The sequence below is a fragment of the Theropithecus gelada genome, chromosome 9, assembly GCF_003255815.1.
Source record: "Theropithecus gelada isolate Dixy chromosome 9, Tgel_1.0, whole genome shotgun sequence".
Lineage (NCBI taxonomy): Eukaryota > Metazoa > Chordata > Mammalia > Primates > Cercopithecidae > Theropithecus > Theropithecus gelada.
The window spans coordinates 111001420-111023303 of record NC_037677.1 but is presented as its reverse complement, the minus strand read 5'-3'; the positions used below and the strand labels follow the sequence as shown (position 1 = coordinate 111023303).

Here is a 21884-nt window from a genome sequence, read left to right as displayed (position 1 = left end):
ACATACATGTGCATATGTCTTTATGGTAGAACCACTTATACTCCTTTGGGTATATACCCAATAATGGGATTTCAGGGTTGAATGGTAGTTCTGTTTTAAGTTCTTTGAGAAATCACCAAAGTACTTTTCACAATAGTTGAACTAATTTACATTCCCACCAGCAGTGTATAAGCATTCCATTTTCTCTGCAACCTCGCCAGCATCTGTTATTTTTTGACTTTTTAATAATAGCCATTCTGAAGGTATGGTATATCATTGCAGTTTTGATTTGCATTTCTCTAATGATCAGTGTGAAGCCCAGGAGTTTGAGGCCGCAGTGAGCCAAGATGGTGCCACTGCACTCCAACCTGGGCAACAAACCAAGACCTTGTCTCTAAAAAAATAAAAATAAAAATACACATTTGGAAGCAGACAGATCCGAGTTTAACACCTGCTCCTCTCTTTTCTAGCTATGTGACTTTGAGCAAATTGCTTAACCTCTGTTTTTTTTTTTTTTTTTGAGACGTAGTCTCACACTGTCACCCAGACTGGAGTGCAGTCCTGCGATTTTAGCTCACTGCAACCACCACCTCCCAAGTTCAAATGATTCTCCTGCCTCAGCCTTCCGAGTAGCTGAGTTTACAGGCATCTGCTACCAAGCCCAGTTAATTTTTTTTTGTGTGTATATATATGTAGAGATGGATTTTCACCATGTTGGCCAGGCTAGTCTCGAACTCCTGACCTCGTGATCCGCCCGCCTCAGCCTCCCAAAGTGCTGGGATTACAGGTGTGAGCCACCGCGCCCAGCCGTAGCTGCTTCACCTCTATGAAAGAGATCATAATAACACCCATGTCACAGGGTTATCGGGGAAACTAAAGGCAGTGATGCACAGCCCTTAGCGCCGTGCCTGGCTTTTGGGGAGGTCTTCATCCACATTAGGTGCTAGTATAACTAAGAAAAATATTTCTACATGCTCCTGGGAGGGGTTGCGGGAGGTCTCCAAACATCAAAACAAAATCTGCGATTCCAAGGAAGAATTAAGAAGTCTTTTAGAAAACCACCACTGCCAAATCTTCCTTAAGTATTCCTTCAAGGAAGCTGGGGAACTTGTTAAGAAACCAGGCACCCAGCACAAACCGTGACTGAGATTTTAAAATGAAAACTGAATAGTTTCAAAGAACGCATAGATCTCTGGGGGGAGGATGGGGAAGACTTGGTCGTGTTAAGGGCCTGGAAAGACCGGTGGCAAAAGGTAAAGGATGTAAGTGTGGCATTTGCTGGATGGAGGCAGTGCAGGGTGGAGATTCAGAGCCATGACCGAGCTTGCTTATGGAACCGGTGCCACCCCTCCAAGGCGGTCAGGTTTACTGGGCACCCCGGAAACGGCACTCCCTGACTTGTGTCGTTGGCCCTGGAAATTCAGGTAGAAGTCAGCAAGCAGATGTTTTCACACACCCTAAAGTGTGCGCAATTGGCAGCGGCTGCCCAGAGGGTTCCAAGAGAGTGGGAGCAATCCCCAAAGAACCCGGAGCAGGCTTGGTTGCCCTCCCCCCTGCCCTCGTCGCCCCTTCAGGAAGGCCTAGGGCAAAAGCGCTCTGGCTCAGGAGTCAACCGCGAGGAGCTAGATCTAAGCAAGTCTCAGGCTCCTAGCTTGAACCTCAGTCTCCTCCTCCAGGCATTGGGTTTGCAGCGGGGTGGGGGAAAAACAATCTTGGAGGCCCACCCAAGCCCGGCCTCCCGGAGCCTCCCCCAGGGTTTGGGAACGTTCCAGTCTCGTTCCCTCTTGACGCCCCCGGAGCCAAGACGTGAAGGGAGTGCCAAGGCGACCGGGGGCGGCGAGCGGGGCCGCGGGTGCGCACCAACTCAAGCGCCGACTGTCAGCCCCGGCGGGCCGGAGTTCTCCAGCGCGGGGACAGGGGCGCTGGGGGCGTGCCCGGCGGGGGCCGGGTCCGAGGACCCGGGGCGCGGCGGCCCCGCCAGAAGGTCCGGCCGCGAGCGTGACCTCACGGGGAGGGGCCAGCGCGGCGGCCTGGGCGCTGAGCCGAGCGCCGGGAGAGCAGCGCCGAAGCCGAGCCGCGAGGAGCGCACTCCGTGGCCCCGATGGAGCGGTACAAAGGTGAGGGCGCGGGTTCCCCGCGCGGCGCACACACACTCCCTTTCGCCCAGCAACGCCAAGGGCAGGGCTAGGACTGGTCTCGCCAGGACTCGGGATAAGCAGAGCCCGCTGCCACCACCCAGCCCGGACCTGGGCCGAAGAGGGGGCGACAGCGGCGCCGCGGACTGGGCGGGTGGGCTCCTAGGTGACTGCCGCGGCCCCGAGCCCTTTGATCCTCCCGGGCGCGGAAGGAGGGGGTCGTCAGTGGGGGGCGTGGCGGGGCTTCTCACCTGTTGCAGGAGAGAGGGTGCGCCCGGCACCCCACTCCACCGTCAGTTCCGCCGCGCAGTAAAGATGCCTGGGGCCAAGGAAGCCCCGAAGAAGGTGGGAACCGTGCTGAGCTGCTGGGGGCAAAGGGGCGGGGTGTTGGGTCTTTTCTCACGGTCACCCGCTGGGCTAGGGGCTTCCTGCTCCGGGCAAAGCTTTTGGGCAGTGGAGTTGGCGCGCAGACCCTCCCCGGGCTAGTTCGGGCCTCCCCAAACGTCCTGCCGTTCGGGTCACCGTTTATCTCCAAGCCCTTCTCCGCTACCCCACCCCAAGAAAGGAGGGATGCGAGGGTTGGGGGCCGAATGGTGTGCCCGGCAGGTGGAGCTCCTGGAGGCCTCCCGGCCCGAGGGTTTAACTCAGTGCGCAGCTGGGCGAGCTTTGGGTTTGGCTGGGGCCAGGATCTCCGCCAAACTCTGGTGGGCGGGCCGTCCCGGGTGCGCCCAGTGCCCAGCTTAGCACCCGCACTCGGAGCCTCGGAGCTGATCTACACGTCTCGATTGCGGTTCTTTTGAAAAGGGAGTACAGGGAGTTGCCCCTTAAGCGGAACGCTGCAGGCGCTCCTCCTCTCCCATCCCCCCCCCCCCCCCACAGACCCCTTCCCTTTGGAAAAGGCTCTTGCCTTCTCTTGTGCTGGACCGGTCTCCGCCAAACCTGCGAGAGGAAATGCTGCTTCTATATTTGTTTTCCCCTGGGAGAGATTAATAAAAAGAGAACGCTCAGATTCCCAAGGAACCTCACTCCCGGCGGGCTCTGATCCCTGAAACTGACATAAAGGGACCTGTTGGGACCGGTCTCCCTAAAGTAGTCATGTCTTTCACTTTCCCATTGCTTTTTCTCATCTGGGTCTCCTGGTTACTGGTGAAGGCAAAAGATCCAAGTCTCAGACAGCGCTTCACATATTCAGGAAGGGTCTTTGCCGACAGCAGGGAGCCGGCGGGGGTGGGTGGGGGTGGGGGTGGAGAGGGGCGGAGAACAAGGTTAGAGGAGTTGGCCACCTTTGATTTCTTTCTGTGAACCCTCTCTGGAGCTTCTCTCGCATTTCTAACCCAGTGATTTTCTTCGTCTCAAATTCTACTGGGATCACGTCAGTTTTGTGCTTGAATGACTGAATGCGCACTTACGCTGTCTCAGACACTTGAGGAAGCCACAGTCCCGCTCCTTGTAACATGGCCGTTTGCACTCCCTCCCCCACCGGGGCCCCTCCGCCCTTTGGGAGGGACCCTCTCTGGGAATTCAGGCCTTGAGTTGAGCCTGACAGGAAGTGTTGGCCTCTGGGGTGCCTTCCAGCTCCCTGACTTGCAAAGCTGGGTTGTGTGTATTGGGAGGAGGGGGTGTTAGCTGTAGGCTGCAAGCTACTTTCTCAAATCAGCATATTCATCTCTCTAAATCAGGGCAAATCACATTCGGGGTCTTCTTTGCAAATGTCCAGTTATTCTCAGAAGGCTTTTGTATTAACAGCTTTTGACTTGGCCCTTGACCTGATAAAAGTCTCCTTAGTTATCTTTCTCTCTCAGGAGCTTAAAATCCTCCCATCCGCGAAGAGGATCAGTTAGGGGCATTTTGCCAACTGAAGGGAACTTAGTTTCCAGGTCAGGGTGCTTATGTTTTTGGTAACACATGTCTCTGCCTCATCATTTTGCAGTAAATCAGACACAGAGTGATAAGTGGGTAAACCTGAGAATTATCTAGGTTTCAGAGGCTAATCCAACTCAAATTCCAGTGTTTGACTCATGAGAAAAATCTTTATTTGGTCTCCCTGGTGTCATGCCGCTAATATGTTTACTACACTTTTCACTGAGGAATTTGGGGATCCCCCAGCCCCAGGATATAGAATTCCCCATTCTCCTGAGAGGCAGATAAGTTGTGCTTTGAACACCCTTTAAATGGAGAAGTTCGTCTGTGCAAAATGCAAAATGAAGCCCATCTCTAATTAACCAGTGTAACTGACTAGAATCAGTAGACTCCTCTTGCTTGTCGGAGACTGGGGGCATCATCTTAAAGTTGAGATTGAATGGTTATTGGGATAACGAGGAATAGTGGTTTAAACAACAAAGTTAAATGGAAAAAACAGGTTTATTTAGTTGGGCTCTCGAAGCCTAAGTAAAAATTGTAAAGAAAAATTCTTATTATGTGTGACACTTTTAAAATGTGTTATTTAAATGCCTCTTCATTCTGTTTCTGTATTTCCAATTTTGAGCTCTCCCTCTCCCAGGTAGGTGGAAATGCCTCATGGCTGTCTTCAGAGTCTCAAAGTGTTTTCTCTAATTTGCAAATCTTATAAAGCAGTTCATGTAGGAGAAATTGTCTTTCCATGTTCCTTAGCCTGCTTGTTATATATATTCTACATCTTCCAAAAATAGCCTATCATTTTTAGGCTCTGAGTGGATTTTCCATTGTCTTGTAGGATGTAAAGTGAGGTCTGGAGTTGATGGGTGGTTGGAATATCACCCATGTGATATGCCTGATGCAGAGACACTTCCAGACTTTCTTCCCAGTCCCTTCCAAGATTTCTGCTAGATAGCCATGACTCGCCCAAGCAAAAATAAGGGATCGGGGAGTATGTGGGAGTCCCTTCCTAGAGAGATGGCACTTTTATGAGAGTTGCCGTAAATAGCGATGGTAAAGTGGCTATGTTTTGTATGTGAATCTCTTTGGCGTTGTATAAGCAGTAAGACTCTCGCAAATGTCAGGATGTGGGGCCAAGTCCTACAGGGTGCTTTGAGAAGGTTCCCATCCTTATGTGTTTACATATTTATGACTCTCATAAGAGCATCCTTTTATCGCTGTGCGTGAGCCCATTGGCTGAACTCACCCAGTGTGGTCACGCATTCTGGTTCTGACTGCTCTCCCAGCTGGTGAGTGAGTCTGGGCCAAATGTGACTGACCTACTATCTGTGGATTGTGCTTGGAACATCCATGCCGAAGCTTCCTGAAATTGCATCACACTTGGATACAGATGGGCCTGGTTGAGATATTCAGATTCAATTTAGATCACAGTAATTGGTTGAAAGTCTAATCGTTCTTTCTCTGTGGTTCTTTTGTTTCTGAATTTGATCATCCAGTCCCCCGACTTAGCTCTAGGGCGCTGGAGGCAGATATGAACTGCAAAGAGTCAATCCAGTAAATACGTCAAAGTTTGTATGGGGATCCTGAGACCTGTGGTCAGGGAAGGCCTGGAAAAGAAAAGCAAATTAAAAGAGATGGGCATGCTACCTTCAGGGATCATCTGTATTTGTTATTTTTCAGTGCCTACGAACTCAGGTTTTTTTTCTGTTGAAGTTCTACCTAAGGCAGTAGTTCTAAACCTTTGCTGTGCGTGGAATCATCTGTGGAGCTTTCAGAAATATGGATGTAAAGGTCCCACTCAAGACAGTCTGATGTAATTGGTCTAGGGTACAGCTTGGGCACTGTAGTTTTTAAAGGTCTTCAGGTGGTTCCATTGAGCAGCCAAAGTTGGAAACCAAATTTCCTACAAAACATGAAATGTCAAAAGAGCACAACAGGTCTGTAATTTTACATACACTTTCCTCACCTGGAAAAGTAAAAGCAAGTGTGGGGTGAAAGGGATACCCCCCCATGCTCACATCATGTTCCTTAACCAAATCTTATTAATACCGGCAGAAATCTACTGTAATCACCTTCAGCTATTAGAGGCTTTAAAAGGCTATGGGAACGTTGCTTAAAAACTATCTCAAATGTAGTGCTTAAAATCCTAAGCTCAGGGTTTGCTCCCTGTACTTGACCCTGAGCTCCCTGACTTTGAAGTTGCGTGGGAGCCCTGGATGATGTGGCAATGAAATGGCCTGAAACAGAAATACTGAGAGGTCACTTTTGGTGCTGAAAGGCCAAGCGGAGTGGGGGAATTCTGCTTTGGGCCCTTCCTCTCTTCTGAAGGGGTGGGACCTCTGGGAGCTGGGCTGCTTCCAGCACAATTAAAGGGCCAGGAAAGGCCAAGGAGCTTCAAAGCTGAGGAAACTGTGCCAGTTTTCTTCCAATTCCCTTTAATAACGGGAAATGTTTCTTTAAAGGCTTCTGTCATTCAGGGAAGAGAGACTTCCCCCACGCCGAGGGAGGATGGCTTGTTCTGTTCAGAGCCCTGGCTGAGACATGAAGGCAGTCATGGTGCAATGAAGAAGGTCGCGGCTCAGGAACCTGGAGATCCACAGGCTTCATTTCCTTGGGCAAACTGCTGAGCTCTCCAGGCCTCAGTTTCCCCATCTGGAAAACAACCTCCAGTGTTCGTAGTGTTCCTCTATCTGACTTTCCAATGGCTCTTCGATGCTAGTTGTTCTGTGGTCACTGAGGAATCTTTGGAGAGAGGATGTGTCTTAGGGAGGAGAGGGAAATGAGGGAGGGAATGTGGGTGGGTAGCCCAGCAAAGGTCAGTTTAGGATTGTGATTCTTATAAATAAAACCAATTTCCTGTTGAGAGCTGGAGAGTAGCAGACTTAGTGGGAAAGAGAATGCTGTAGGCCATGTGAGGAATCCATTTCTCAAGGACTTTCGTGTGACCGTATCTCCAAAGATTGTTCATTGAGCCCAGAGCTACCCTCTGCAACACGGAGCATTATTCACTCCCATTTGAGAGACAGACCTACTGAGGCCTACAGAGATTAAGCAACAGTCCAGACAGTCAGAAATAGGATATAATATCCCTGAGAACTGAGTCTCTAAAGGGTAGAATTCCTTTTCAAGGATTTATTTAGGAAAGAAGTGCTCAAAGCAATTTCAGATTCTTTCCTTATCAGTGTCCCTTCAGCCAGGAAGGGACTAGCTGCTCAGTTAAACTCTCCTCAATCTTCAGGACCTAGCTCACATGTCTCTTCACCCAGGAAGCTTCCCCTGACTCCCGATGTGTACCCTCATTACTCTTGGGATAGCCTCATTAATGCCTAGCACATCGCAGGTATGCAACAAATATTTGTGGAATTAGTGTCACATTTCTCTAATAATTGTACATGTCTATGTTTGTTTCCCTGCAAGGCTGAACTCCTTCAAGACAGGGACTTTGTCTTTCCTTATGTCCCTCTCCAGCCCCTGGCACACTGCCAGCTGCATAGTAGGTGTCTGGGACATGATTGGGGAATGGGGAAATGAACAAATTCCAGGCAAAGAGATCACATATTCTCCCATGCTCTAGCTCTGGAGAACAGACCTGGTTCACAAAAAGAAATGAAGCAAAATCCCAAAGGCAAATTCCAGAAATGGAGATGAAGGCCACCAGTGGCCACCTTTGGCTTTCCCGACTTGAGCCTTATTTCTGTCTGTTCCAGCACAGGGGTGTTGCTGTCTGGTGGTACAGAGAAGGATCCGGCAGGTTTCTGCATGTGAGTATGAGCCTGTCTGTGCCCTCTGCAGCAGCTCGTCTGGCCTCCAGGGCTCCCGAGGGCGCAGACCTGGCTCTGCCCATGCTCTGGGTGGATGGTTGAGGGAGATCATGGAGCTGGGCGCCGGCCTGGGCACTCAGGGGCTCGGAGTTCTAATCTGACTTTTGCCACTAACTTGCTATGCGACCTTGGGCAAGTCAATTAATCTTTCTGAGCCTTGTTTCCTCATCTGTGTGAGTGAGGATAATGATTACTAATCTACCTTGCAGGCCACTTGGTGGAATAACTTGTAAGAGCTATTGGTAAAGACCTTGAGAAAGAGAATGTTAAATTAATGCAGGGGAGCAGATACCCTGAAACCTCTGGCATGTGGTTCTGATCCCACCAGTCCCCGCCTTTGCACAGTTCATTGGGCTCTGCCCACTGTGTGCTTTTCACTGCTGTTAGGAGATACAAGTCAGGGCTTCTCAGCCTCTAGGCACCCTAGCTTCTCAGAGATAGCATCTGTGTATTCTTCATGTCAGTGGAGAAAGAGGCGAGGAATTGCTCATTCCTTATGTGTAGAGCTACATCCTAGCCCTGCCTGACTTTTCTCTGATGTCTCAGTAAGTCCATATAGGAGAGACCCTTACATTCAAATAGTAGCTTTGAGCCCTTTCCTAATTTTCTATCACTTGACTCTCATATTCTCCCCAGTTAGTTTCAAAAAACAAACTAACCACAAACAGCATTGAGCGGGGAGAAGGGAGAATGTGTAGAAAAACAGGAGGAGCCTGCCTCCCCCTGGACGCATTGCACTGGACTGATGCAAAAACACAGTGAGGCCAGGGACCATGGATCTCACATCTCTCAGGGGAGTCTGGTGTTAGGGAGGAGTGGGGAGAGGCAGCCATGCCCAGAGAAGCCCTGTTCTGCTGTTTTCTAAGCAGACCCCTGAGTTCTCTTCTCACTTCCTGGAGCTCCTCCCAGGACTTCAAAGGCAGATACAGTCCTGGTGAACTGTGGTGAGCTTGTATGGAAACTCAGCCCCAGCACACTGCAAATCAGCCTTCTACTGGAGATTAAACTAAGAGAGGCTAGCCAGCTGTTAGCGCAGAGACAGCAACCACTGTGCAACAGGAAGAATCCAAGCTGGGTGAATGTACAGTCCTACCCTTGGAGGTGGTTTTCCCAAATTGAATGACGAGCCTTCCCAGCTTGCTTGGGACTTTCCTGGTTTTACCACTGAAAGTCTGGTGTCCCAGGAAACCCCTCAGTCCTGGGCCAACTGAGATGGTGAGTTGCCCTATTACCGGACCTAAGCTTTAGTAAAAGCTTCTGAATCAAGAGTTTGATTTCTCCATAGCAAAGATGAGCTAGAGCCAATTATTTTGTCTCTTTGACAAGAAAGTGAAAGTCCAAAGCTTAAAAACTGGCAGATCGTAACTTACCACTGGTGATACACACCAGTATGCTAAGTGAAAGAAGCATACTGCCTTTCAAGATTCAAAAGCTTACACACTGAATGATTCTATTTATATGACTTTCTGGAAACGGCGAAACTATACGGAAATAGATCAGTAGTTGCCAGGACTGGGACTAGGGGAAGGCGTGAGCTACAAAGGGCATGAGGAAAAGTTTTGGAATGATAGAGATGTTCAATATCTTTATTTTGGTAGTGGTTACACAGTCATACAGACTCGTCACAATTCAGAACTGTGTAGTTAACAGTGTAGTTAACAGGGTTTTTTTTTTTTCTGTGTGTAAATGAACCTCAATAAAGCTGACTTTTAAAAACACTCTAGCAGTTGTGATGCTGTGGTATAAGATGAAGGATCAAGGTCAAGGTTGGTTATCCTGGGTTGTAATTAGCAACCGAGTCTTGGTGTGGGTGTGTCTGCAATGGTTCTGGAGGTGTATACAGCAGAAAAGGGTGAGAAATTTGCTACAAAACGAAAAGGCTCATGCCTGATGACATCCTAAATGCCAGAGACTTTTTCATTAGGCACAATCAGTGTTATAGTGGAAGCTCTCCCTTTGTTTAGAGAAAAGGCAAAAGCAGCTCCCCTAAAGGCCACGCAGCCAACAAGCCCAGGAGGAACCATGGAATATAAGAGCATTAGACTCAGGTTCCCACCCTGGGAACTCGGCTGCTATCCACACATGGATCTAATGTACTGACTTTGGCAGCCTGTCTGCAAGTCTTTTTTTATTTTCCACCAATAAAGTTATTGTATTAGAATTGAGTACTCAAGTCTGCAGGATAATTATTTCCTGGTTGACTTTTTGTTTTTGGCAGTCCTGCTTGTCTATGCTAGCTAGAATTGATTTTGAGGGGAAGAACCCATGATTTATCGAAATAACATACCTAGTCGCATTTGATGCAAGGAATTAGTCCTCTTATTTCTAGACAGCGAGAAGCCTTTTGATGCAAGGGCAGAATTACCAGTCATCTCTGCACCAGGCCAGCAGACAGGATGTAGAAGTCCCCAAGAAGGAAGAAGTATCACTCTGGTGATCCTAATGGAATCTTAAGATCTTGGTGGTCTCCTTTTTATTTATTTATTTGTTTTTATCAAAGCCCATGTTGAATTTGCCTGTTTTTCAGGTGAATTTTATCTCGCTGTGTACCCTGCGGAGCTGGGTCTGTGTCTGCATCTCTATTAAGCACAGCCTGTTGGAAGGTTGTGGAACTTCCATCCGTGAGGACCACATGGGCTGAGGTCACGTTCAACCGTGAATTACACAGGAGAATTTCACACATGCAACTCTTTTAAATCACAAACACATCGAAACCACTAGTCACCCACAAAGGCAGGTCTCTTCCTCCTATTCCAGGGTGTTCTGGAAGAATTACAGACTCACAACCAGTGCAATCCTCAGTTCTAATTGTCTTAGCTTTGTTAGGGGAAAGCACTGATGTTTAGAGAGGCAGGAAGTGTTTTTTGTGCATATTTGAAGTGAAATTTCCTTGACGCAGGGTCAGGCCTCGTTTGTGGCTGGTCTACCTAAGAAGGATCGGGTTTGGGGCAGCCCCAAGGCCCACATCTGGTTTGAGTGCAAGGGAGAAGCTGGGAGCTTATGAGTGGGAGATTCCAGATGCTTCCTTCCCCGGGCTGCACACCTCTGCCACAGTCTCCCCTGGGCTGCCTGGGCACACTGGCATCTGTTTGGGTTTGGGGGACTGTCTTAGCCTTCTTGTTAGCCCAACAAGTGGGAATCCTGCCATTTCCTTCCATCCTCCACCCCCCGTTTTTTCTCCCCCAGTTTTTATACAACAGGATTTATTCATGTCCACTGTATTCAAGTCCCCAGATGGGGGGAGGAAAAAAGATTGTGTTGAATGAGCTTATTGTTTGGAGGTTTCACTGACTTCTTTTATTTAATACCCACAGTCCTAGAACATATTGAGCTGATTTACTAAAATTCAAATGTGGTCCTTTTGGAAGGAACTGCTAGGGTGCTTCGTGTCCCCGGAATCAGAGCTGGGACCTACTGGGTGGCAAGTTTGCTTGGGCCATCTTCATGGCCCTGGGTCTCCTTGGAGGCAAATACTCTGTTATTATCCTAGACTCCTTATCAGCTTACAATGGTCAACACTCTACCACCTTTGCATTGTCAGGACTTTTGCAGCACTCGATTCTAGCACATTCTTTGAATAAAGATGAGCACCAACATTAGGTACTACAGTTAACAGAAGCCCCCTGTGGCTTCTGCTTGGCAGTTTCCTGCACACTTAGGGAGAATAAAGGATGGTGAAGTGGCACCTACTGCTTGAACACCCAGTACAGAGCAGCTGGTCCTTGACTGACATGGCAGAGTTGGATCACATGTCTTTGGCATGTTTTAGAGATGGGGTCCCTACTGTTGATGTTACCAGAATTGTGGCTGAGGATCATGGTGTGCATGGTGGTCAAGCACAGTTTCTGTATGGCTGTGACACAGTTGTGCTGTGACAATTCCAGATGTCTTGCTCCAGGTACTTGAGCTGGGTGAGACTCATGTCTCCCAGGAGTCGGTGGAAGCTTGTCTCTGGTTCAAGTTAGTAATATCCCAGATGTTCTGAAAGTAGCCTGGGGCAAAGCAGGAAGGGTGGATCTCAAAACCACATGCACAGGTGTGAGTTATGGGTGCTTCAGGACGCCTCTTGGATGCGCAGGCTCACACTGGCTCCTGTACCTGCATCTCTTGCTTCCTCCCTCCCTCCCTCCCTCTCCTCTTCTCCTCTCTTCTTTTGTTCCCCTCTTGACTTTCTCCTGCTTTTTCACTCTGTTTCTTTCTACCACTTCCATTCAGGTCTCCAGGTCTCCTGGGTCTTGAGTTCAAAGAAGGGATTCCCACTGAGAACCTGAGGCCAAAAAGACACAGAGGAGAGTCAGACCCTCCCACTCTCTCCTGGTCCCCAGGCCTCTGGTGGTCTCAGGCTCTCATTTCAAATAGCCATGGCTTGAATTCCAGGCTTCCCCCAGGAGGGGCTGGTGACCTCAGAGGCAGGGTGGGGAAACTGGGGCTTATTCTCAGTATCTTACTCCCTCCTAGAAGTGCAGGTCTCAATGGAATTTGTTCACTGTGGCCCCTGCTGCTTCCCCAAGCCCTAAAAGGTGTCACTTCTCATGGCCTGCTGCAAAAAATGGCACCTTCCCCGATCCTCCCATCCAGTGCTACTTGCTAACCCTGGGACTTTGCCCGTGGTCCCCCCCCACCCCCAACAGGTTAGTGTCACAGTGATTAGGGTACCAGGAAAGGGCAGACTTACTCTCTTTCTGTGGGTCCTTAAACAGTGCTGTGACTCGCTGACCACCAAGGGGTGGAGTCAAAATCCCCGCACTGTGAGGGGCTCCTCCCACCGCCATCCCAGGTCCCCTGGAACTGAGTATCAGAGGAGGGACTGGTGTCCGCCCAGGGGGAGCATGAGAAAGTGTCCATTGTTTGGATAAAAGTTCCAAGCATGAAGGCTCACCATTGACTAAAATAATTTTTTCCATTGACCTCCTGGCTTCTCAGCGGGCAAGCGCCCATCTCCCGCCCATGTGAAGCTGGTTTGGTGGATGTAATTGTAAACAGCTCTGGCAGGGAGCAAATCTCCAAGAGTTACGGGATTCAGGTGCCGCTCCCAACTCACCACGCACTGGTTCCCTCGAGAGTGGAAAGGCTGTTTTGTTCTCAGAGGGAGAATTCAGGCTGTTGCTTTTGAGATCAGATCCTTCCAAAGCCTGACTCACTCTCCCATTCCACCCCCAACTTCCCTCCCTGCCCCCAGCCTCCAGGTCTCTATTCACGATGAAAAAGGTTGTAGGGACTCTAATTCATGCATGAAGCCCTTAGCATGTGGGATTTTGCTTTTCTGACCCGGAGGTAAGAGTGTGGATCACTGAGTGCTCTCAGGTATGCAGGGAGCCACCAGCATGTGTATTGTTGAGGGTAAGAGCAAATCAGCAGCCCACATCCCCTGTGTGAGAACAGGGGCTCACCAATCAGGGCAACAGTGTGGGCTCAGGTCAGTGTCAGCCTTGTTTCTTGGCTACAGCCTCACCCCTGGTGCATGTCATGGCAGTATGGGAGTGAAAGCCTCTTGTGCTAAGCTTCTTGTGCTAAAGCCTCTTGTGGAAGCCTCAGGAGAGTGTTGGTGGCTTTGGGGCACTTAGTTACCTCCCTCTGCTTAGCAATAGAGTTGGGAATCATCTCAGAGCAGAAGTGATCCAAAGATTGTGTTGGAAAATGCCTTTGGTAGGTTCAAAGGATATAGGGTTCTCCTATCTTGGGGCCTGCCTGCTTCCTTGTCTCCTTGCAGCCTTGAGCATTTACTTTCCGGGTATCAGGTATGATCGGGGCACATGCATATTGGGGGAAAGGAGGTGTGGGATGACAATCAGCCCCTTTTTCTTAAAATTTCCTAAAGCTATTTACCTAATGTCCTCAAAGCATAAGACTTGTCCTACAAGATTTATTTTCCTGCCAAGGGAAGGTTGAGGTAGCTTGGAAGAGAGAAAGTGAGAGTGCAGAGGACCTTGTTCTGTTGGGATGGACAGACTTCAGTTCCTTGCAGGCCTCCTCTGTGCTTTCAGGCTTGGCTGCCACGTGTCTGTGCATATAGATTTCTTCTCTGGTTGGAGAACGTAATAAAGGTGGTCACATAGCTTGCAGCAAATATTTTCCCCAAATGGCTTTTTAAAAAATTATCATAATGAGTGTGAAAATGGTTTAGATTTAGGAGGAAACAGCTGACTGGCAGCATTCCTGGTGAGTTCCTGGGTAAGATTCTGCGGTGTCACTAATGACTTTATTCGGTGTATTTCTGACACAAGCACCCTTGAGAGCTGGGGAATTTTGTGGCTGAGAACTGAGGTGAAGGAGGGAAAGTCCTAATTTCATTCAGGACAACCCAGACCTGTCTAGTGGATATCTCTTATCCACCTTGATAGTTTAACTTGGATGCACACAAAGCCTTTTTCTTTCTTTTTCCCTTTCTTTCTTTCAACAGGATCTTGCTCTGTCACCCAGGCTGGAGTACAGTGGTACTATCATCGCTTACTGCAGTCTCAAATTCCTGAGCTCAAGCCATCCTCTGACTCAGCCTCCCGAGTAGCTGGGACTTACAGGTGCACACTACCACACCTGGCTAATTTATTTTTCATTTTTTTGTAGAGGTGGGGTCTTACTATGTTGACCAGGCTGGTCTTGAACTCCTGGCTTCAAGCGATCCTCCTGCCTCAGCCTCCCAAAGTGCTGGGATTACAAGTGTGAGCCACTGTGCTTTTCTTTCTAGGATTCTATCTATGGGTTTCTCTGAGACTTCAATACATTGCTATCCTAGCTAAGATAAGCCTAGATTTCCTGAGACCCCTGAACCAGGACCTGTCCTTGAGTGCAGGCGGCATCTAGGGCAGCTCACCAGTGGCTGTGGGGAGAGTAAGGAGTCCTTGTACTGCTCTGGAGAAAGCCTGAGCCCCTTCTGTACCTGGCTCATTCCTATTTTTCCAGCCTCTGCAGCCATTCTTCACTTGGCTCTGTGCCACAGTCATACCGGACTCCTTGTAGCTCCCTAACTTGGGCTTTTCCATGTGCTGGTCCATTGGTTTGAAAGGCCTTCCCTTCAGGGCTGCCTGGTAAGCATATTTGTCAAGGCTCTCTGGGCCTTGACACCTTGACCCTGGCCCCCACTGGATCCCTTAACCCTCACATCATCTCGCACAACCCTCATGGCCATGGTCGTTGTGTCTGTGTTAGGTTGATGGAAGTCTATATTTTTAGTAGGCTGTAAGCTCCTTAAGGGCCAAGGACAGTATTCTTGGTGTTCACAGCACTAATCTCATGTGTGGGATATTGTGAGTAGTCAAGAAACATTGATTGGTTGGGCCCAGTAACTCATGCCTGTAATCCCAGCACTTTGGGAGGCTGAGGCAGGTGGATCACCTGAGGTCAGGAATTCAAGCCCAGTCTGGCTGACATGGTGAAATGCCATCTCTACTAAAAATACAAAAATTAGCCAGACGTGGTGGCGGATACCTATAATCCCAGCTACTTTGGAGGCTGAGGCAGGAGAATCGCTTGAATCCTGGAGGTAGAGGTTGCAGTGAACTGAGATCTCACTACTGCACTCCAGCCTGGGTGACAGAAAGAGACTCTGTCTCCAAAAAAAAAAAAAAAGAAAGAAAGAAAGAAACAGCAACTGAATGAGAACTGTTTGCTGTCCTCAGGTTTTCTTAGAGTTGGATTACATCAAAGTTAAGGGCTCTGTTCACTGAGTGACATCCTGGACAAAATTAATAGGCAGCTGGCAGAAAGAGAGAGATTTACAATGTTTAAAAGCTGTTCTATTAACATTTAGGATATACAAGGAACTCCTGCAAATCAACCAGAAAAAGGCAGGAATCTACATGGAAAAGACAGTGAATCAAGGGTATGAACAGGAGTTTACAGGTCAAGGAAGCTGCCAAAAGGCTAACAAGCATCTGAAGAAATGCCTGGGCTCCTTTAGTCATCAGAGGCAAGTCAACCAAAACCACCACCTAGTAGACTGGCAGAAATGAGAACGTGGCACGAAGCCACATTTTCCCAGGGACACTGGGTTCAACCATTTTCATGTAGAGCTGTGGGAGTATAGGCTAGTGCAGGCAGTCTGGAAGGTAGACCTTTTTTTTTTTTTTTTTTTGAGACAGAGTCTCGCCTTGTTGCCCAGGCTGGAGTACAGTGGCGTGATCTCGGGTCACTGCAACCTCCGCCTCCCGGGTTCAAGCGATTCTCCTGCCTCAGCCTCCTGAGTAGCTGGGATTACAGGTGCATGCCACCATGCCTGGCTAATTTTTGTATCTTTAGTAGAGATGGGGTTTCACCACGTTGGTCAGGCTGATCTTGAATTCCTGACCTCGTGATCTGCCCGCCTCAGCCTCCCAAAGTGCTGGGATTACAGGTGTGAGCCACCGTGCCTGGCCGACTATTCTTAATTGTGTTGAAGATGCACTTACCATACGATCTAGCAATTCCCAAAGAAATGTCTGCATGGGCCCATTAGGGGGCAGGGTCAAGGATGATCTCTGCAGCATTATTTGTCATGGTAGAGAATGGGAAGCAGTCTAGGTGTCACTTGGGAGAGGGAACAGATAAACTGATAGATGCACGTCTTAGAGAATTATGCAGCAATAGAAGCAGTGGCTGAGATGTACATCCAACAGCATAGATGAATCTTTAATACACAGTGCTCATGGAAAGGTAGGAAGCAGAAAAGGATGATTGACAATAGTATTTACAGTCATTAAAAATTCATGAAGCAATCCACATTAAGCAAAACACATACAAACGAAAAGGTGCATATTAGGAAGGTCATCGTTGTTGCGGGAGGAGAATGGGGTATGGGGAAGAAAGGGAAATTGCATGCATTTGCTTGTAGCCTATTGTCGATACCAGAGCCTACATATAATTCTGACTTGGAGCAGAATTTGACATAGTGAGAACAATACCAGAAGCTCAAGTGATGTGCTATGGAAGGATGGGGAGGAGACTGTCTACCACCCCTCACCCTATGGAGGAGTCATGGTAAGGCCATTTTCCTTCATATTAATTTCTGGACTGTCCAAGTTCTCATGAAGCTGTGATAACAGACTATCCCTACGTTTGACTCTAAAGCTTGCCTTTGACTGTCAGGGTTGTAGTGGTGGTTAGCAGTCCACCATTGTCACAGAAGAGGGGAGATGCATGAATAAACCTGGGGTGGTAGGGCTGGCTTTTCGTAGCTGTGTATTTTTTTCAGTCGCCTCTAGCCATTCTGAGTGCCTGAGCTCTTAGTCATCCTTGGGTTCACATCGCTAAGTACAGGTCATGGCTGACAGCCAGCGTCCAAATGTTTATCACACTGAGTAAAATGCAGTGGAATTAGATTTTTCTGGTACCTGATTGACTGGACACAAGATCACTAGACTCTGAGCTAGGGGTTCATTTTGCTCCTCTCCACTCAGGAGATTCACTCAAAATCAGTGTATCCAAGCATGACACATTCCCTCTCCCCGCTTTCCACCCTGGGATTGATCGGATCTGGACAGAGCTGGCCCCTGATCTTTTTTTGTTCCATCATCTCTATTTCTACTTGAAATAATAGTTGCTTTCTTTTTTAAAACCCTTTTTTGAGATTCGAAGGTCCATGTGGACCAGATGACCAGGGTCCCTGTTTGCCTGGCATTGTGTCCTGCCTGGGCCCCAGAGGCAGGACCTGGTGCTGCCTGGGGTCTCGCGAGTGTGGGCAGGAGAAGAGCTAACCCTTTTGGATGTGGGCTCAGGGTGTGGGCAGCAACTCCAATTGCATTTAAAGCCAGTGACTAAAGCTTAAGTCTTCCAGAACATAGAAATAACCCCTGAGGTTGGCTCTGGTGGTGTCACAGTTTTCCCAGCATTCTTTCTCATGCCCTGGATGTTGCTTATTGATGCCTCTTCCTTCTAGCTGTTCTTCGTCCAACTTGTCCATCCTTTACTGACAGTGTTCAGTTTCTGCCCATGTCTCTGAACCTGCATTTCCAATTTTTTGGGTCCCTTGGAATATTGATATCTTAAGTGAGGGGACAATAGAAATCTTCATTTCTATTTTCTCAAGCTCAGGTATCAGCCCTAGGGTCTTTTCCAGTTCAAAGGATGTGTGATTTTGTAATGAATGTGCCGATGTCCTTAATTGGCCCCTTTAAATGGGAGAATATCCAGGTATTTGGACAATCGACATTTTCTGAGCTTTACTTTGTGCCAGTGTCTCAGTGCAGAGGTAAGCCCGACGCAGTACTGACGAGTCCCCTGTCCTGATGGGGCTTGTGTTCCAGTGGAGGAAAGCAAACCACAAACATGCAAGCACCATTCTACAACAGGTTAATTTCAGAGAGTAATGAGTCACGTGAAGAAAGAAAGCAGGATGTTGTGGGAGTAACTTGGTGATGGTAGGGAGTGGTGTCCAACATTAGTATGGGGGTCATGGAGAGTCTCCCTAGGGAGGTGACATTTGGGTTGAGACCTCAGGGAATAGGAGGAGCCTGCTGTGGGGAGAACCATCAGAGTTTTGCAAAGCATGGAGGCTGGTAAACCCCCTGCAGTCCCAGGACTGAGGCCCACATGGCCTAAGCACGAGTTGCAACTCTAGAAGGACATCTGCCTGGGACCATGCTGTTGCTGGGTGTGCTTTGCTCGGTCACTCCCTGGCTGTTGATTCCTTAGCCTGGCCAGGAGAGCCTGCTGGGCCTAAGGAACCCCTGGGCCTCCTGGCAGCTGCTCTGGAGCAGGTGCAGTTCCGGCTGCTGCCTGGGTAGGGCAGGGCTGCTTGGGACACATTCATCTCCCCTCTCCTAACTTCTAGCACCATCTCTGACATGAAGAGCCCCCACCTGTCAGCCCTGATTCTCTTCATCTTCCCTGCTTTGCAGCTGCTGCCTTGTTGATATTAAGCAGGGAATCACGATCAAGAGCAGTTATTAAAAATAAGAATTAAGGCCAGTACCTTTTTTTTTCTTTTAAGAGACAGGGTCTTGCTCTGTTGCCCAGTCTGGAGTGCAGTGGTACCATCATAGCTCACTGCAGCCTTGACCTCCTGGGCTCAAGCGATCCTCCCACCTCGACTTCTTGAGTAGTTGGGACTACAGGTGCATGCCACCATGCCCAGGTCCTTTTCCTTTTTATTTCAAAATACGTTCCATCGTTTCCCTCATTTCCCCTCACAAATGTCCCATTGAAGGTGTCAGAAGTCCTACGATAGACGTTTTCTCCGTGAGGTTACCGAGGGCCTGGGACCTTAACTTACCTGTCTCACAGCAACTGACTGGGAAGCTGTTACTACCAGATGGTGGGTTTTCAGACTCTCAGCCGAGTCTCAGTCTGGCTGCCCATATCTGGTAGTGACCACGCTCCCTGGCTTCTGATTCCTTCCTTGGACATTTTCTACTCATCGTCTCAGTGAATCCCCAGGGACTCCTGAGAAGGGGTGGTGAGAACCTGAACTATTTAACTCCCACCCTCCGCCAGGTACCTGTAGCCTCCCTGGAGTGGCTGAACACCTGGAAGGGTTCCAATAAGAAAAGTATTTCAGAATCTTTCACTGACATTCTTGGCATCGCTTTGCTCAGGGAGATGTCCCCTGGAATGCTGGAACTTGTTTGCCTGAGCTAGGCTGAGTTAAGAATGTTAATCAAAGGCTTCCCAAGGCTTTTCTGTCAGACACTTTCATTTTATTACAGGCTGGCAGAATCACAGTGGGATGTGGGGGCAGGGAGGCAGGCATCCAGCGGTAAATGTCATTATCCTGATTCTGAGCATGGAACACACTGAGGCTGGACACTGAGGCCAGAGGCAACCCCAGCAAAAGCCCACGGCCAACCTGGCAGCATCCAAACCCAGCTCTATCTGACTCTCCGGCACATTCTGCTGCCTGGTCTAGCTTGATCAAGCTGGACATGACCTCCATCCTCAGATGGCTTCGACCCTGACCTGCAGCCATGTTTGGATCTGATGTTAACCGGGGCGTCAGGTCCTCCAGCTGCAGTCAAGCCATCTTGGTGCATTCCTTTAGGATGGGGAGGAGGGTGCCTTGGCATCACTCACAGCTGAGCTTGGGACTCTGTGGCTATCTCTGAAGAGATCGCTGGCCTGATGAGAGAGCCTCTCCTAAAACGGGGCTACCCTGTGTGTCTGGCTTCCAGCCCTCCTGTCTCCATGTCCTGTCCCTGCTGGTCCAGCCAGGACTTTGTTCATGCTGTTCATCATGCCAGGGACCTGCTCCCATCCTTTCACCTTCCCCATCACACCCACCTTCACCCCCTGCTGCCTCCTCCTGGAAGCCCACCCTGGTTGATCACCTCTGGCCCCTGCTGCCTATACTCCATACGGGGCCCATTCAGTGCTTCATGTCCCTGGCCTATGTGGGTCTCTGTTCCTGGGGTCTCTGTTTTACAGCTCCTAAAATGTGCTGCAGAGTGTTTGGCACCCAGGTGGGCATCTGCTTTGTTCCTGATCATTCCCAGGAGGTTCTGTTGAGTTTCCCATCTGTCCCTCTCAACCAGGCCTGGAGCTTTTGGAAGTCCCCGCTGAGTGTGTGGGCCCCGCACTGCTGTGGGCAAGTGGAGGATCACGGGAGGTGAGGCATGGTCCCTGACCACAGGGCACAGCCCCCAGCAGGCAGTGGGCTAGGCTGTGGCTGTACCTCTCTCTAGAAGTAGGTGTTTAACCCATGCTGCTGGACTCCCCAGGGGCCTTACGTGCTATGTGATTAGTGGGATGGCCCTGGACTCTGGCTTGGCAGAGGAAGGTGAGTATTTTTTCTTTTTCTTAAAATTTGGAAGGAAAAATAAGTGAGGTTGTTCTCACTCGAAAAATAAATCTCACCCCAGGCAACGTTCAGCCACACGCCATTCGGGCCCAACAGCTGTCTCTCATTTGTTGGCAAATGTTCCCGGTGATGAATGTCCTCCATCCACGCTCACAGCGGCCCTCAATGGAGGCTTTGGACAAGTGTGGGGGGAACAATGGCCCTTCTCAGAGAGCCTGCAGCAGACGCTCCAGTGAAGTTGGTTCGTCGCTTGGAGCGGGGTGGGGACCACAGACAAGATGCCATTGATGAAGCAAGGAAGGCCAAGCAGCCGTGGAGAGGGTGCAGCTGAAGATAGAGGCAGAGGCAAGGATGGGATTCATGGCTGCCAAGAAAGGTCCTGAATAATCAGAGTGAATGATGGTGCCTCTCACGTACTGTCTTCTGGAAGCTTCCTTATGGGATGATGGCTCCTCCTCTTGACATATGTGTAAATGCAGTTGTCACTGGATCGTGGGGTTTGAGAGGGTTCAGTCCTTTTAGGGCAGACCATGTTGTTGCATCCATTGTCATTGAATGGACGAGGGCGCTGGGGCCAAGGGAGAAGCTCTAGGGGCAGGACCAGAAGGCGGGTCCTGCTTCATTCTTCCTGTGATGAGGTTGGAGGTGGGAGGGGAAGACTGAGAAGAAGAGAAGATGGACTGAGGATTCGGGAAGAGAGAAGGAGAGCCTCTGTCAGCCTCCAGGCTGCGCGTCGGCAATCCCCACCTCCAGCAAGCTCTGTTTCCATTTCCCTCCCTGGTTATTGTCTCCCCCAACTTTCCAGGGCAAAAAGAAAGGGTCAGATTTCCAAGTTGGTGGGACCCAATGGGGTAAACCTAGTTTTCCTTTCTCCTCTTCTTTTTGTTGTTTTTGGTTTTTCAGATGGAGTTATTTTAAATAATTTAAAATAGCATACACAACAGCTACACATTTCAAATTGCTATTTTACTCTGTAAGGAGTTCAGTGTAGTAATTTTACAGCTATATTTTTATGGCAAAGTCATACATGCTTATTATAAAATACGCATATGTGGCAGAAATTTGTAATATAGAATATGAAAATCCCTAGAATTCCACCCTCCATGATAATATCTGTCAGGGATGTGTTACACTCTCCAGATCTTTTTCTTCTCTCTGCAATAATAAAAAAGCCCCTTTCCTCTCTATTTTTTCCTCCTTCCCTCCCTTCACCCTCCCTTTGTTCCCTCCCTTCCATCTTTCCTTCCCTTCCTCCTTTTCCTCCTCTCCTGTCCCTGTTTTTTGCCCGCTCCTTCTTTCCAACCCCTATGGTAAAAAGTTCTAAAAAGCAACAGAGCACAGCAAAAAGGAAGCCCCTCAGAGCCAGGTTCATTCGCCTGCCCTTGTGAG

At 49.1% G+C, this 21884-nt stretch overlaps 1 protein-coding gene across 2 annotated transcripts in view; it reads left to right on the top strand.

The window, feature by feature from the left end:
* Positions 1-1772: 1772 nt before the first annotated feature.
* Positions 1773-21884, top strand: part of AFAP1L2 (actin filament associated protein 1 like 2) — a 107710-nt gene continuing 87598 nt past the window's right edge. The window contains exon 1 of one of the 2 annotated variants that reach the window (XM_025397491.1): positions 1773-2096. In XM_025397491.1, the coding sequence (XP_025253276.1) occupies positions 2081-2096 (16 nt within the window). In that variant the 5' untranslated portion in view covers positions 1773-2080. The remainder of the gene's footprint in view (positions 2097-21884) is intronic. The other variant, XM_025397490.1, reaches the window with a different exon arrangement.